This window comes from Colius striatus, unplaced genomic scaffold (assembly GCF_028858725.1).
Source record: "Colius striatus isolate bColStr4 unplaced genomic scaffold, bColStr4.1.hap1 scaffold_158, whole genome shotgun sequence".
Taxonomy (NCBI): domain Eukaryota; kingdom Metazoa; phylum Chordata; class Aves; order Coliiformes; family Coliidae; genus Colius; species Colius striatus.
The window spans coordinates 21,743-35,584 of NW_026908448.1; the positions used below are offsets into that span (position 1 = coordinate 21,743).

At 65.4% G+C, this 13,842-nt stretch overlaps 1 protein-coding gene across 1 annotated transcript; it reads right to left on the minus strand.

Annotated features, from left to right (window-relative positions):
- Window positions 1-829: 829 nt before the first annotated feature.
- Window positions 830-11,577, minus strand: LIN37 (lin-37 DREAM MuvB core complex component). Its single transcript, XM_062019774.1, is given in 8 exon segments — window positions 830-878; window positions 2,087-2,256; window positions 2,258-2,328; window positions 5,920-6,002; window positions 7,953-7,982; window positions 10,486-10,552; window positions 11,275-11,370; window positions 11,467-11,577. Coding segments are annotated over 8 exon segments (600 nt in total). The 5' UTR covers window positions 11,501-11,577.
- Between the last annotated feature and the right edge of the window lie 2,265 nt (window positions 11,578-13,842).

Sequence of the window (13,842 nt, forward strand, 5' to 3'; positions counted from 1 at the left end):
CCTGCAGCACGTCCCTGCCACAGGATCCCTGGGGCACCTGCAGAGAGCAGCATGCTCTGACCCATAGATCAGCCCCACAGCCAGCCCCATAGAGCAGCCCCAGCCCCATAGATCAGTGCCAGCCCCATAACCAGCCCCATAGATCAGCCCCAGCCCCATAGATCGGGGTCAGGGGGCAGCAGCTGCAGCACGTCCCTGCCACAGGACCCCTGGGGCACCTGCAGAGAGCAGCATGCTCTGACCCACAGCCTGCCCCATAGATCAGCCCCATAGAGCAGCCCCAGCCCCATAGATCAGCCCCATAGAGCAGCCCCAGCCCCATAGATCAGTTCCAGCCCCACAGATCAGGGCTGGGCAGCAGCAGCTGCAGCACGTCCCTGCCACAGGATCCCTGGGGCACCTGCAGAGAGCAGCATGCTCTGACCCACAGCAGCCCCATAGATCACCCCAGCCCCATAGATCACCCCAGCCCCATAGACCAGCCCCAGCCCCATAGATCAGTTCCAGCCCCCATAGATCACCCCAGTCCCATAGATCAGCCCCAGCCCCCATAGATCAGTTCCAGCCCCATAGAGCAGCCCCAGCCCCATAGAGCAGCCCCAGCCCCATAACCAGCCCCATAGATCGGGGTCGGGGGGGGCAGCTGCAGCACGTCCCTGCCACAGGATCCCTGGGGCACCTGCAGAGAGCAGCGTGCTCTGACCCACAGCCAGCCCCATAGATCACCCCAGCCCCATAGAGCAGCCCCATAGAGCAGCCCCAGCCCCATAGAGCAGCCCCAGCCCCATAGAGCAGCCCCATAGAGCAGCCCCAGCCCCATAGATCGGGCTCAGGGGGGGCAGCTGCAGCACGTCCCTGCCACAGGATCCCTGGGGCACCTGCAGAGAGCAGCATGCTCTGACCCATAGATCAGCCCCATAGATCAGCCCCAGCCCCATAGATCAGCCCCATAGATCAGTTCCAGCCCCATAGATCGGGGCTGGGCAGCAGCAGCTGCAGCACGTCCCTGCCACAGGCTCCCTGAGGCACCTGCAGTGTCACACACTGACCCACAGCAGCCCCATAGAGCAGCCCCATAGAGCAGCCCCATAGAGCAGCCCCAGCCCCATAGATCAGCCCCAGCCCCATAGAGCAGCCCCATAGAGCAGCCCCATAGAGCAGCCCCAGCCCCATAGATCCCAGCCCCATAGAGCAGCCCCATAGATCAGCCCCAGCCCCATAGGTCAGCCCCAGCCCCATAGAGCAGCCCCATAGATCAGCCCCAGCCCCATAGGTCAGCCCCAGCCCCATAGAGCAGCCCCAGCCCCATAACCAACCCCCATAGCCAGCTCCATAATGAGCCTCAGTCCCCCCCAGCCCCATAACCAGCCCCATAACCAGCCCCATAGCAAGTCCCAGCCCCACAATCAGCCCCATAACCAGCCCCAAAATGAGCATCAGTCCCCCCCAGCCCCATAGCCAGCCCATAACCAGCCCCAGAGTGAGTCCACAGCCCATAACCAGCCCCATAACCAGCCCCACAATGAGTCCCAGCTCCATAACCACCCCATAACAAGTCCCAGCCCCACAACCAGCCCCATAACCAACCCCCAAAATGAGTCCCAGCCCCACAGCCCCCCCAGCCTCTCCCAGCCCCACAACCAGCCCCCATAACCAGCCCCACAATGATCCCAGCCCCATAACCAGCCCCATAGCAAGTCCCAGCCCACAACCAGCCCATAACCAGCCCCATAACCAGCCCCACAACCAGCCCCACAATGAGTCCCAGCCCCATAACCAGCCCCATAACCAGCCCCAAAATGAGTCCCAGCCCCATAACCAGCCCCACAACCAGCCCCAGAATGAGTTCCAGCCCCATAACCAGCCCCATAACCAGCCCCATAACCAGCCCCAGAACGAGTCCCAGCCCCATAGCCAGCCCCATAACCAGCCCCAAAAATGAGTCCCAGCCCCAGAACCAGCCCATAACCAGCCCTAGAATGAGCCTCAGTCCCCCCCAGCCCCATAACCAGCCCCATAACAAGTCCCAGCCCCACAACCAGCCCCATAACCAACCCCCAAAATGAGTCCCAGCCCCACAACCAACCCCATAACCAGCCCCAGAATGAGTCCCAGCCCCACAACCAGCCCCACAAGCACCCCCCAAGCATCAGCCCTGTACCTGTGGCTCGGTGGGGGTCCCGGCGTGGGTCCGGCCGTGGGTCCGGCCGTGGGGCAGCGTGTGGGGCAGTTCCTCACCCACTGGCGGCACACGGGGGTACAGGGGGGTGCCCTCGGGGAACTGCCCCAGCTCCACGCTGCGGTCAAACAGCTTGATCACGTAGGTGCCTGCACAGGGGTGTGGGTCAGCCCCACAGCGACCCATAGATCGACCCACAGCCCCACAGCGACCCATAGATCCACCCCACACCCCATGGATCTGCCCCACAGCAGCCCACAGACCCACAGAGACCCACAGGCACAGCTTGATCACGTAGGTGCCTGCACAGGGGTGTGGCTCAGACCCACAGCGACCCACAGTGACCCATAGATCCACCCCACAGACCCACAGCCACAGTTTGATCACGTAGGTGCCTGCACAGGGGTGTGGCTCAGACCCACAGCGACCCATAGATCCGCCCCACACATCCGCCCCACAGCCCCACAGCCCCACACATCCACCCCACAGCCCCACAGCCACAGTTTGATCACGTAGGTGCCTGCACAGGGGTGAGGCTCAGCCCCACAGCGACCCACAGATCTGCCCCACAGACCCATAGTGACCCATAGATCCACCCCACACCCCATGGATCTGCCCCACAGCAACCCACAGACCCACAGAGACCCACAGCCACGGCTTGATCACGTAGGTGCCTGCACAGGGGTGTGGGTCAGACCCACAGCGACCCATAGATCTGACCCAAGACCCATAGTGACCCATAGATCCACCCCACAGACCCACAGTGACCCACACATCCACCCCACAGCCCCACACATCCACCCCACAGAACCACAGCCACAGCTTAATCATGTAGGTGCAGGATCCATGGGGCAGAATCCATGGGGCAGGATCTCTGGAGCAGGATCTCTGGGGCAGAATCTATGGGGCACCATCTATGGGGCAGGATCTATAGGGCAGAATCTATGGCCAAGATCTATGGGGCAGGATCCATGGGGCAGGATCCATGGGGCAGGATCTGTGGGGCAGGATCCGTGGGGCAGGATCGACGGGGCAGGATCTATGGGGCAGGATCCATGGAGCAGAATCTATGGGTCCAGGATCTATAGCACAAGATCCATGGAGCAGGATCTGTGGGGCAGGATCCATGGGGCAGGATCCGTGGGGCAGGATCTCTGGGGCAGGATCCGTGGGGCAGGATCCATGGGGCAGGATCTCTAGGGCAGGATCCATGGGGCAGGATCCGTGGGGCAGGATCCGTGGGGCAGGATCTCTGGGGCAGGATCTCTGGGGCAGGATCTACGGGGCAGAATCCATGGGGCAAGATCCATGGGGCAGGATCTATGGGGCAGGATCTACGGGGCAGAATCCATGGGGCAGGACCTCTGGAACAGGATCTCTAGGATAGGATCTATGGAGCAGGATCTCTGGGGCAGGATCCGTGGGACAGGATCCGTGGGGCAGGATCCATGGGCAGGATCCATGAGTCAGGATCCGTGGGGCAGGATCTATGGGGCAGGATCTGTGGGGCAGGATCCATGGGGCAGGATCTATGGGGCAGGATCTATGGGGCAGGATCCGTGGGGCAGGATCCATGGGGCAAGATCCATGGGGCAGGATCCGTGGGGCAGGATCCGTGGGGCAGGATCTCTGGGGCAGGATCCGTGGGGCAGGATCCGTGGGGCAGGACCCATGGGGCAGGATCCGTGGGGCAGGATCCATGTGGCAGGATCCGTGGGGCAGGATCCATGGGGCAGGATCCGTGGGGCAGGATCTATGGGGCAGGATCCATGGGGCAGGATCTATGGGGCAGGATCCGTGGGGCAGGATCTATGGGGCAGGATCTGTGGGGCAGGATCTATAGGGCAGGATCTATAGGGCAGGATCCGTGGGGGCAGGATCCATGGGGCAGAATCTATGGGTCAGGATCCATATGGCAGGATCTCTGGGGCAGGATCCATGTGGCAGGATCCATGGGGCAGGATCCGTGGGGCAGGATCCATGGGGCAGGATCTATGGGGCAGATCTATGGGGCAGGATCCATGGGGCAGGATCTATGGGGCAGGATCTCTGGGGCAGAATCTCTGGGGCAGGATCCGTGGGGCAGGATCCATGGGGCAGGATCCGTGGGGCAGGATCCATGTGGCAGAATCTATGGGGCAGAATCCATGGGGCAGGATCCATGGGCAGGATCTATGGGGCAGGATCTGTGGGGCAGGATCCATGGGGCAGGATCTATGGGCAGGATCTATGGGGCAGGATCCGTGGGGCAGGATCCATGGGGCAAGATCCATGGGGCAGGATCCGTGGGGCAGGATCCGTGGGGCAGGATCTCTGGGGCAGGATCCGTGGGGCAGGATCCGTGGGGCAGGACCCGTGGGGCAGGATCCGTGGGGCAGGATCCATGTGGCAGGATCCGTGGGGGCAGGATCTATGGGGCAGGATCTATGGGGCAGGATCCGTGGGGCAGGATCTATGGGGCAGGATCTGTGGGGCAGGATCTATAGGGCAGGATCTATAGGGCAGGATCCGTGGGGCAGGATCCATGGGGCAGAATCTATGGGTCAGGATCCATATGGCAGGATCTCTGGGGCAGGATCCATGTGGCAGGATCCATGGGGGCAGGATCCGTGGGGCAGGATCCATGGGGCAGGATCTATGGGGCAGATCTATGGGGCAGGATCCATGGGGCAGGATCTATGGGGCAGGATCTCTGGGGCAGAATCTCTGGGGCAGGATCCGTGGGGCAGGATCCATGGGGCAGGATCCGTGGGGCAGGATCCATGTGGCAGAATCTATGGGGCAGAATCCATGGGGCAGGATCCATGGGGCAGGATCCATGGGGCAGGATCCGTGGGGCAGGACCCATGGGGCAGGATCTATGGGCAGGGTCTGTGGGGCAGGATCCATGGGGCAGGATCCATGGGGCAGGATCTATGGGGCAGGATCCGTGGGGCAGGACCCATGGGGCAGGATCTATGGGGCAGGATCCGTGGGGCAGGACCCATGGGGCAGGATCCATGGGGCAGGATCTATGGGGCAGGACCCATGGGGCAGGATCTATGGGGCAGGGTCTGTGGGGCAGGATCCATGGGGGAGGATCCATGGGGCAGGATCCGTGGGGCAGGACCCATGGGGCAGGATCTATGGGTCAGGATCCGTGGGGCAGGATCTGTGGGGCAGGATCCGTGGGGCAGGATCCGTGGGGCAGGATCTCTGGGGCAGGATCTATGGGGCAGGATCTATGGGTCAGGATCCGTGGGGCAGGATCTGTGGGGCAGGATCCGTGGGGCAGGATCTCTGGGGCAGGATCTATGGGGCAGGATCCGTGGGGCAGGATCCGTGGGCAGGATCTATGGGGCAGGATCCGTGGGGCAGGATCCGTGGGGCAGGATCCGTGGGGCAGAATCCATGGGTCAGGATCTATGGGTCAGGATCTATGGGGCAGAATCCGTGGGGGCAGGATCCGTGGGGCAGGATCCATGGGGCAGGATCCGTGGGGCAGGATCTGTGGGGCAGGATCTATGGGCAGGATCCGTGGGTCAGGATCTCTGGGGCAGGATCTATGGGGCAGGATTTATGGAGCAGGATCCGTGGGGCAGGATGTACGGGGCAGGATCCGTGGGGCAGGATCTATGGGGCAGGATCTCTGGAGCAGGATCCATGGGGCAGGATCTATGGGGCAGGATCCATGGGGCAGGACCCATGGGGCAGGATCTATGGGGCAGGATCTATGGGGCAGGATCCGTGGGGGCTCTCACTGTGTCTCTGGGCTCCGCTCTCGGCTCCGTCGTCGGTCTCGCGCCGTTTCTTGCGCCGCTGCTGCGACAGGCGCCCGCACGGCCTGGGGGGGCACGGCTCAGCCCCACGGCTGCCCCACGGCTGCCCCACATCTGCCCCACACCTCCCCCAGCCCCACAGCTCAGCCCCACGGCTGCCCCACGGCTGCCCCACATCTGCCCCACACCTCCCCCAGCCCCACAGCTCAGCCCCACGGCTGCCCCACATCTGCCCCACACCTCCCCCAGCCCACAGCTCAGCCCCACGGCTGCCCCCACAACTGCCCACAACCTCCCCCAGCCCCACAGCTCAGCCCCACGGCTGCCCCACAACTGCCCCACACCTCCCCCAGCCCCACAGCTCAGCCCCACGGCTGCCCCACAACTGCCCCACAACTGACCACAACTGCCCCCAGCCCCACGGCTCAGCCCCACAACTGCCCCCAGCCCCACGGCTGCCCCACAACTGACCCACAACTGCCCCCAGCCCCACGGCTGCCCCACAACTGACCCACAACTGCCCCCAGCCCCACGGCTGCCCCACAACTGACCCACAACTGCCCCCAGCCCCACGGCTGCCCCACAACTGACCCACAACTGCCCCCAGCCCCACGGCTCAGCCCCACGGCTGCCCCACACCTCCCCAGCCCCACGGCTCAGCCCCACGGCTGCCCCACACCTCCCCCAGCCCCACAGCTCAGCCCCACGGCTGCCCCACGGCTGCCCCACACCTCCCCCAGCCCCACAGCTCAGCCCCACATCTGCCCCACACCTCCCCCAGCCCCACGGCTCAGCCCCACGGCTCAGCCCCACAACTGACCCACAACTGCCCCCAGCCCCACGGCTCAGCCCCACGGCTGCCCCACACCTCCCCCAGCCCCATGGCTCAGCCCCACATCTGCCCCACAGCTGACCCACATCTGACCCCCACCCCCATGGCTCAGCCCCACAACTGCCCCACAACTGACCCCCAGCCCCACATCTGCCCACATCTGCCCCACATCTGCCCCCAGCCCCACGGCTGCCCCACGGCTGCCCCACACCTCCCCCAGCCCCATGGCTCAGCCCCACATCTGACCCCCAGCCCCACAGCTCAGCCCCACGGCTGCCCCACAACTGACCCCCAGCCCCATGGCTCAGCCCCACATCTGCCCCCAGCCCCACGGCTGCCCCACAACTGACCCCCAGCCCCACGGCTGCCCCACGGCTGCCCCACACCTCCCCCAGCCCCACGGCTCAGCCCCACATCTGCCCCACAGCTGACCCACAACTGCCCCACGGCTGACTCACAGCCCACAGCTCAGCCCCACAGCTGCCCCCCAGCCCCACGGCTCAGCCCCACAACTCACCCATGGCTCAGCCCCACATCTGACCCCCAGCCCCATGACTCAGCCCCACATCTGCCCCACAACTGACCCCCAGCCCCACAACTCGCCCCTCACCCCCTAAGTGCCCCCCAGCCCCCCAAGTGCCCCCCCAGCCCCACAACTGCCCCCAACTGCCCCTTCAGCCCAAGTACCCCCCTCAGCCCCACAACTGCCCCCCGAGCCCAAGTGCCCCTTCAGCCCCCCAAGTGCCCCCCCAGCCCCACAACTGCCCCCCAAGTGCCCCTTCAGCCCCCAAGTGCCCCCCTCAGCCCCACAACTGCCCCCCCAAGTGCCCCTTCAGCCCCCCAACTGCCCCTTCAGCCCTCAAGTGCCCCCCTTAGCCCCACAACTGCCCCCCAAGTGCCCCCTCAGCCCCAACTGCCCCCCAGGTGCCCCTTCAGCCCCCAAGTGCCCCTTCAGCCCCCCAACTGCCCCCCAGGTGCCCCTTCAGCCCCCAAGTGCCCCCCTCAGCCCCACAACTGCCCCCAAGTGCCCCTTCAGCCCCTCAAGTGCCCCCCTTAGCCCCACAACTGCCCCCCACAGCATCCCCCAGCCCCCCAACTGCCCCTTCAGCTCCCCAAATGCCCCCCCAGCCCCACAACTGCCCCCCAAGTGCCCCCCCAGCCCCCCAAGTGCCCCCCCCCTCACCTCTTGCCGGGGGCGCTGGGCGACAGCTCCCTGAGAGAACAAACGGGGGGGGGAGGGTCCCTTAAATTGGGGGGTTCCCCCCTTTAACGACCCCCCTCAGACTCAGAGCACCCCAAAAGTGGGGTGACCCCCCCACAGACCCCCCTGAGCCCCCCAAGTGTGGGGGGAACCCTTTAATCCCCTCCCAGAGCCCCCCAAAAAGTGGGGTGACCCCTGTTCAGCTCCTTCAGAGCTCAGGGAACCACCCCTGGACCCCCCCAAAAGTTGGGGTGCCCCCCCCAGAGCCCCCCCAGATGCCCCCCAAGCTGTTGGGGTACCTCCCAACCCCCCCAGAGCCCCCCCCAAATGTTAGGGTGCCCCCCTCAGGTATTGGGGTGCCCCCCAAAGCCCCCCAGATATTGGGGTGCCCCCCCAGATCCCCCCAGATATTGGGGTGCCCCCAGCCCCCCCAGACCAACCCCCAGGTATTGGGGTGCCCCCAGCCCCCCCCAGACGTTGGGGTGCCCCCCCAGAGCCCCCCCCAGATATTGGGGGTACTCCTCAGCCCCCCCAAAGCATCCCTCAGATATTGGGGTACCCCCAACCCCCCCCAGACATTGGGGTGCCCCCTCAGATGTTGGGGTGCCTCCCAGCCCCCCCAAAGCACCTCTCAGGTATTGGGGTACCCCCCAGACCCTCCCCAGGTATTGGGGTACCCCCCAGCCCCCCCAGAACCCCCCCTGGCATTGGGGTGTCCCCCCAGAGCCCCCCCAAATATTGGGGTTCCCCCCAGACCCCCCCCCCAAGCTGTTGGGGTGCCTCCCAACCCCCCAGAGCCCCCCCCCCAAACATTGGGGTGCCCCCCCAGAGCCTCTTCAGATGTTGGGGTACCCCTCACCCCCTCAGATATTGGGGTGCCCCCCCAGACTTCAGGGTGCCCCCCAGGCCCCCCTAAGATGTTAGGGTGCCCCCCCATAACCCCCCCCCCAGATACTGGGGAGCCCCCCCCAGCCCCTCCCCAGCTGTTGGGGTGTCCCCCCAGAGCCCCCCTCAGGTATTGGGGTGCCTCCCAGCTCCCCCAGCCCCCTCCAGATGTTGGGGTGCCCCCCCAGAGCCCCCCCCGATATTGGGGTGTCCCCCAGACCCCCCCCCAAGCTGTTGGGGAACCCCCCAGCACCCCCAGAGCCCCCTCAGAGATTGGGGTGACCCCCTAAAGCCCCCCTCACGTGTTGGGGTGTCCCCCAGCCCCCCCAAAGCCCCCCACATATTGAAATGTCCCCCCCAAAACCTCATTCATATATTGGGGTGTCCCCCAGAACCCCCAAATGTTGGGGTATCCCCCACTCCCTCCAGACCTCCCCAGACATTGGGGTACCCCCTCAGGTATTGGGGTACCCCCCAGCCCCCCAAAGCACCCTCAGGTATTGGGGTACCCCCCCAAACCTCCCCAGATATTGGGGTGCTCCCAGACCTCCCAGACCCAGCCCAGGTATTGGGGTACCCCCCAGCCCCCCCCAGATGTTGGGGTGTCCCTCCAGACCCCCCCAGACATTGGGGTGCTCCCTCAGATGTTGGGGTGCCCCCAGCTCCCCCAAAGCACCCCTCAGGTATTGGGGTACCCCCCAGACCCTCCCCAGGTATTGGGGTACCCCCCAGCCCCCCCAGAACCCCCCCTGGCATTGGGGTGTCCCCCCAGAGCCCCCCCAAATATTGGGGTTCCCCCAGACCCCCCCCCAAGCTGTTGGGGTGCCTCCCAACCCCCCCAGAGCCCCCCCCCAAACATTGGGGTGCCCCCCAGAGCCTCTTCAGATGTTGGGGTACCCCTCACCCCCTCAGATATTGGGGTGCCCCCCCAGACTTCAGGGTGCCCCCCAGGCCCCCCTAAGATGTTAGGGTGCCCCCCCATAACCCCCCCCCAGATACTGGGGAGCCCCCCCCCAGCCCCTCCCCAGATGTTGGGGTGTCCCCCCAGAGCCCCCCTCAGGTATTGGGGTGCCTCCCAGCTCCCCCCAGCCCCCTCCAGAGGTTGGGGTGCCCCCCCAGAGCCCCTCCAGAACGCCCCCCCCATTATTGGGGTGTCCCCCAGAGCCCCCCCCCAAGCTGTTGGGGCACCCCCCAGCCCCTTCCAGAGCCCCCCCTAGATATTGGGGTGCCCCCCAGCCTCCCATACATTGAAGTGACCCCCCAAACCCTCCCTCAGATGTTGGGGTGACCCCCCCCACAGCCCCCCCCAGATGTTGGGGTACCTCCCAGCCCCCCCAGAACCCCCCCCCCCCCCCCCCCCCCCAACATTGGGGTGCCCCCTCAGATATTGGGGTGACCCCCCCCTAAACCCCCCTCAAACCCCCTTCAAGCTGTTGAGGTACCCCCCAGCATCCCCAAAGCCCCCCCAGACAATGGGGTGTCCCCTCAGCCCCCCGAAACATAGACGGCCCCCAGACACCCCCCAGATTTTGGGGTGCACCCCCAAATGTTGGTAGGGTGCCCCCCCAGACCCCCCCAGACATTGGGGTGCCCCCCCCAGGTATTGGGGTGCCCCCCAGCCCCCCCTCACTTGCTGCCTCCATCCGCCGCCGCTTTCGCCGTCTCCTCCTCCGGCGCCTCCCTGCGCCCCAAAACCGCTGAGGGGGGACCCCAAAACCCACAGAGACCCCCCCAACCCCTCCCCCACCCACAACCTTGGGCTCCCCCCTCCCCCCCCCCTCCCCCATTTCCCCCTCCCCCCATCCCTGTGCTACCCCCCCCCCCACTTTCAGGGTACACCCCTCACTTTTGGGGTCCCTCCCTCTACTGTTGGGGTCCCTCCCTTTCCTTTTGGGGTCCCCCCACATCCCCTACACCCCCTCCCCCATCCTATTACCGCCCCCTCCCCCCACTTTTGGAGTGTCCCCCCCCAATTTCGGGCCCCCCACCCTCCCCATTCCCCCCCCTCCCCCCACTTTTGGGTCCCTCCCCCAATTTCGGTGCCCCCACATTTTTGGGGTGCCCCCTTTCCTTTTGGGGTCCCCCCTCCCCCCCCACAACCCCTTTTGACCCCTTCCCATCATTTTGGGGTCCCCTCACACCCCTCGCCCCTCCCCCCACCCCCTCACCCCCCCCCATTCCCCCCCTCCCCCGTTTTTGGACCCCCCCCATTTCGGTGCCCCTCTCCTTTTCGGGGGCCCCCCCCATTTTTGAGGTGCCCCCCTCCACTTTTGGGTCCCCCATCCCCTCACCCCCACATTTCCCCCCCCACCCCCCCACTTTCGGGCCCCTCCCCCCCCCTCACCCATTTCCCCCCCCCCCCATTTCGGGCCCCCCCCCATTTTGCCCCCCCCCCCCCCATTTTTCGGGGTCCCCCCGCCCCATTTTCGGGGTGTCCCGACCTGTCCCCCGCGCGCGTGGCTCAGCTGCCTCAGCAGCGCGTCCAGGCGGCTCCGGGCGGCCGCGGCCTCGAGCTCTTGGGGCACATTTCGGGGTTCAAGATGGCGCCGGGGGGGGGGGGGAGGGGGTCGGGGGGAGGGTTTTGGGGTCCCGGGGGGGTTTCGGGGCTCACCCGGCTTCTCCGGCTTCGGCCGCGCGGCCGCCATGGCCCTGGGGGGGGAGGGACCCCCGAAAACGGCGCCGGGGGGACCCCAAAGAGGCGGCGGCGGCGGCGGGAGACGGACCGGAAGTGACGGCGGGGTGGGGGAGGGGAGGCCGGAAGTGACGGGTGGTATGGTGGAGGAGGGAACCGGAAGTGATGGGTGCTGTGGCGGGAAAGGGACCGGAAGTGATGGTCGCCACGGTGGAGGAGGGAACCGGAAGGTGATGTGTGCTGTGGCGGGAAAGGGACCGGAAGTGATGGTCGCCACGGTGGAGGAGGGAACCGGAAGTGATGTGTGCTGTGGCGGGAAAGGGACCGGAAGTGGTGGCCGCTATGGCGGAGGGAGAGAGAAAGAGAAGAGGGGACCGGAAGTGATGGTGCCATGGTGGAGAGGTAACCGGAAGTGATGGTGGTATGGCGGGAGGGAGACCGGAAGTTGTGGCCGCCATGGAGGAGGAGAGCGAGGACGGCACCGGAAGTGATGTGGCCATAGTGGAGATGGACCGGAAGTGGCTGTTGCTATGGCGATGGGGGCTGGGGAGGGGCCGGAAGCGGAAGTGCCGTTGCCATGGAGCCGGGGCTGGAGCAGCGCGCGGAGCGGCTCGTGCGGGGCAGGTAACGGGAACGAACCGACCCAAAACTGACCCAAAACCGACCCAAAACTGCCCCATAGCCGACCCCTGACCCATAACAGACCCACAACCGACCCCCTGACCCACAACTGCCCCATAGCTGACCCGTAATTGACCCACAGCTGACCCATAACTGATCCCTTGACCCACAACTGACTCATAGCCAGCCTGTAACTGACCCACAACTGACCCCCTGACCCACAGCTGACCCATAACCAACTTATAACTGAAGCATAACTGACCCCCTGACCCATAACCGACCCATAACTGATCCCCTGACCCACATCTGCCCATAGCTGGCCCCCTGACCCATAACTGACCCACACCCGACCCGTAGCTGACACATAATTGCTCTTTTGACCCATAACAGAACCATAGCTGACCCATAAGTGAACCTTTACTGATCCACAACTGATCCCCTGACCCATAACTGACCCATAACTGACCCACAACTGATCCCCTGACCCACAGAAGCCCCATAACTGACCTGTAACTGACCCATAACCGACCCATAACTGACCCACTGACCCACATCTGACCCATAGCTGGCCCCCTGACCATAACTGACCCATAACTAACCCCTAACTGACTTTCTGACCCACAACTGACCCACAACTGACCCATAGCTGGCCCTGACCCATAACAGATCCATAACTGACCTGTAACTGACCCATAACTGACCCATAACTGACCCACAACTGACCCATAACTGACACATAATTGCTCCCCTGACCCACAGCTGACCCATAACTGGCCCACAACTGACCCCCTGACCCACAGGAGCCCCATAACTGACCCCCTGACCCACAGTAGCCTCGTAACTGACCCATAACTGACCCACAACTCACTCTCTGACCCATAACCGACCCCCACCTGACCCACAGCTCCCCCATAGCCGACCCCTGACCCATAACTGACCCACAGCTCCCCACAGACAACCCCCAACCCCACAAACCAACCCCCCTCAGCTCCCCAAGTACCCCCCCAACCCCTCCCCAAATCCCCTCCTGTGACCCCTCCCCACTCCCCCCACCCCCCTCCGACCCCCTCCAGCCCCACAACCGCCCCCCAAGTGCCCCCCCCAGGCCCCCAGAGTCCCCCCCTAGACCCCCAACCGCCCCCCAGTCCCCTGTGCTGACCCTCGCTGTGCCCCTCCCCCTGCAGTGAGAGGCTGCTCACGGCCTCCCGCGCCCGCAGACGCCCACCAGGGGGCGCCCCGAGGAGCCGCCGTGACCCCCGCTGACCCCGCTGACCCCGGTGACCCGCTCCTGCTCTGGCGCCTCCGCCACAGGTCACGTGACTCCCATCAGCCCCTGGGGACACCAAGGAGGGGCTCCCATGAGGCCTTGCAGCAGGAAGAGTCTGTGGTGTCACGTGACTCCCATCAGCCCCTGGGGCTGCCCAGGATTGGTTCCCACGAGGCCTTGAGGTGGTTGTCACGTGACCTCCCGCTCCCCCTCCCATGCTGCCTTGCAGCAGGACCAGTCTTCGAGGTCATGTGACCACCATCAGCCCCTGGGGCTGCTCAGAATTGGCTCCCATGAGGCCTTGCAGCAGGGGTCACGTGACCTCACGCTCCCCTCCCACAAAGCCTTGCAGCAGGGGAAGACTTTGGTGTCACGTGACTCCCATCAGCCCCTGGGTCCACCAAGGAACAGCTCCCATGAGGCCTTGCAGAACGGATCACGTGACCTCGTGCTCTCCTCCCATGAGA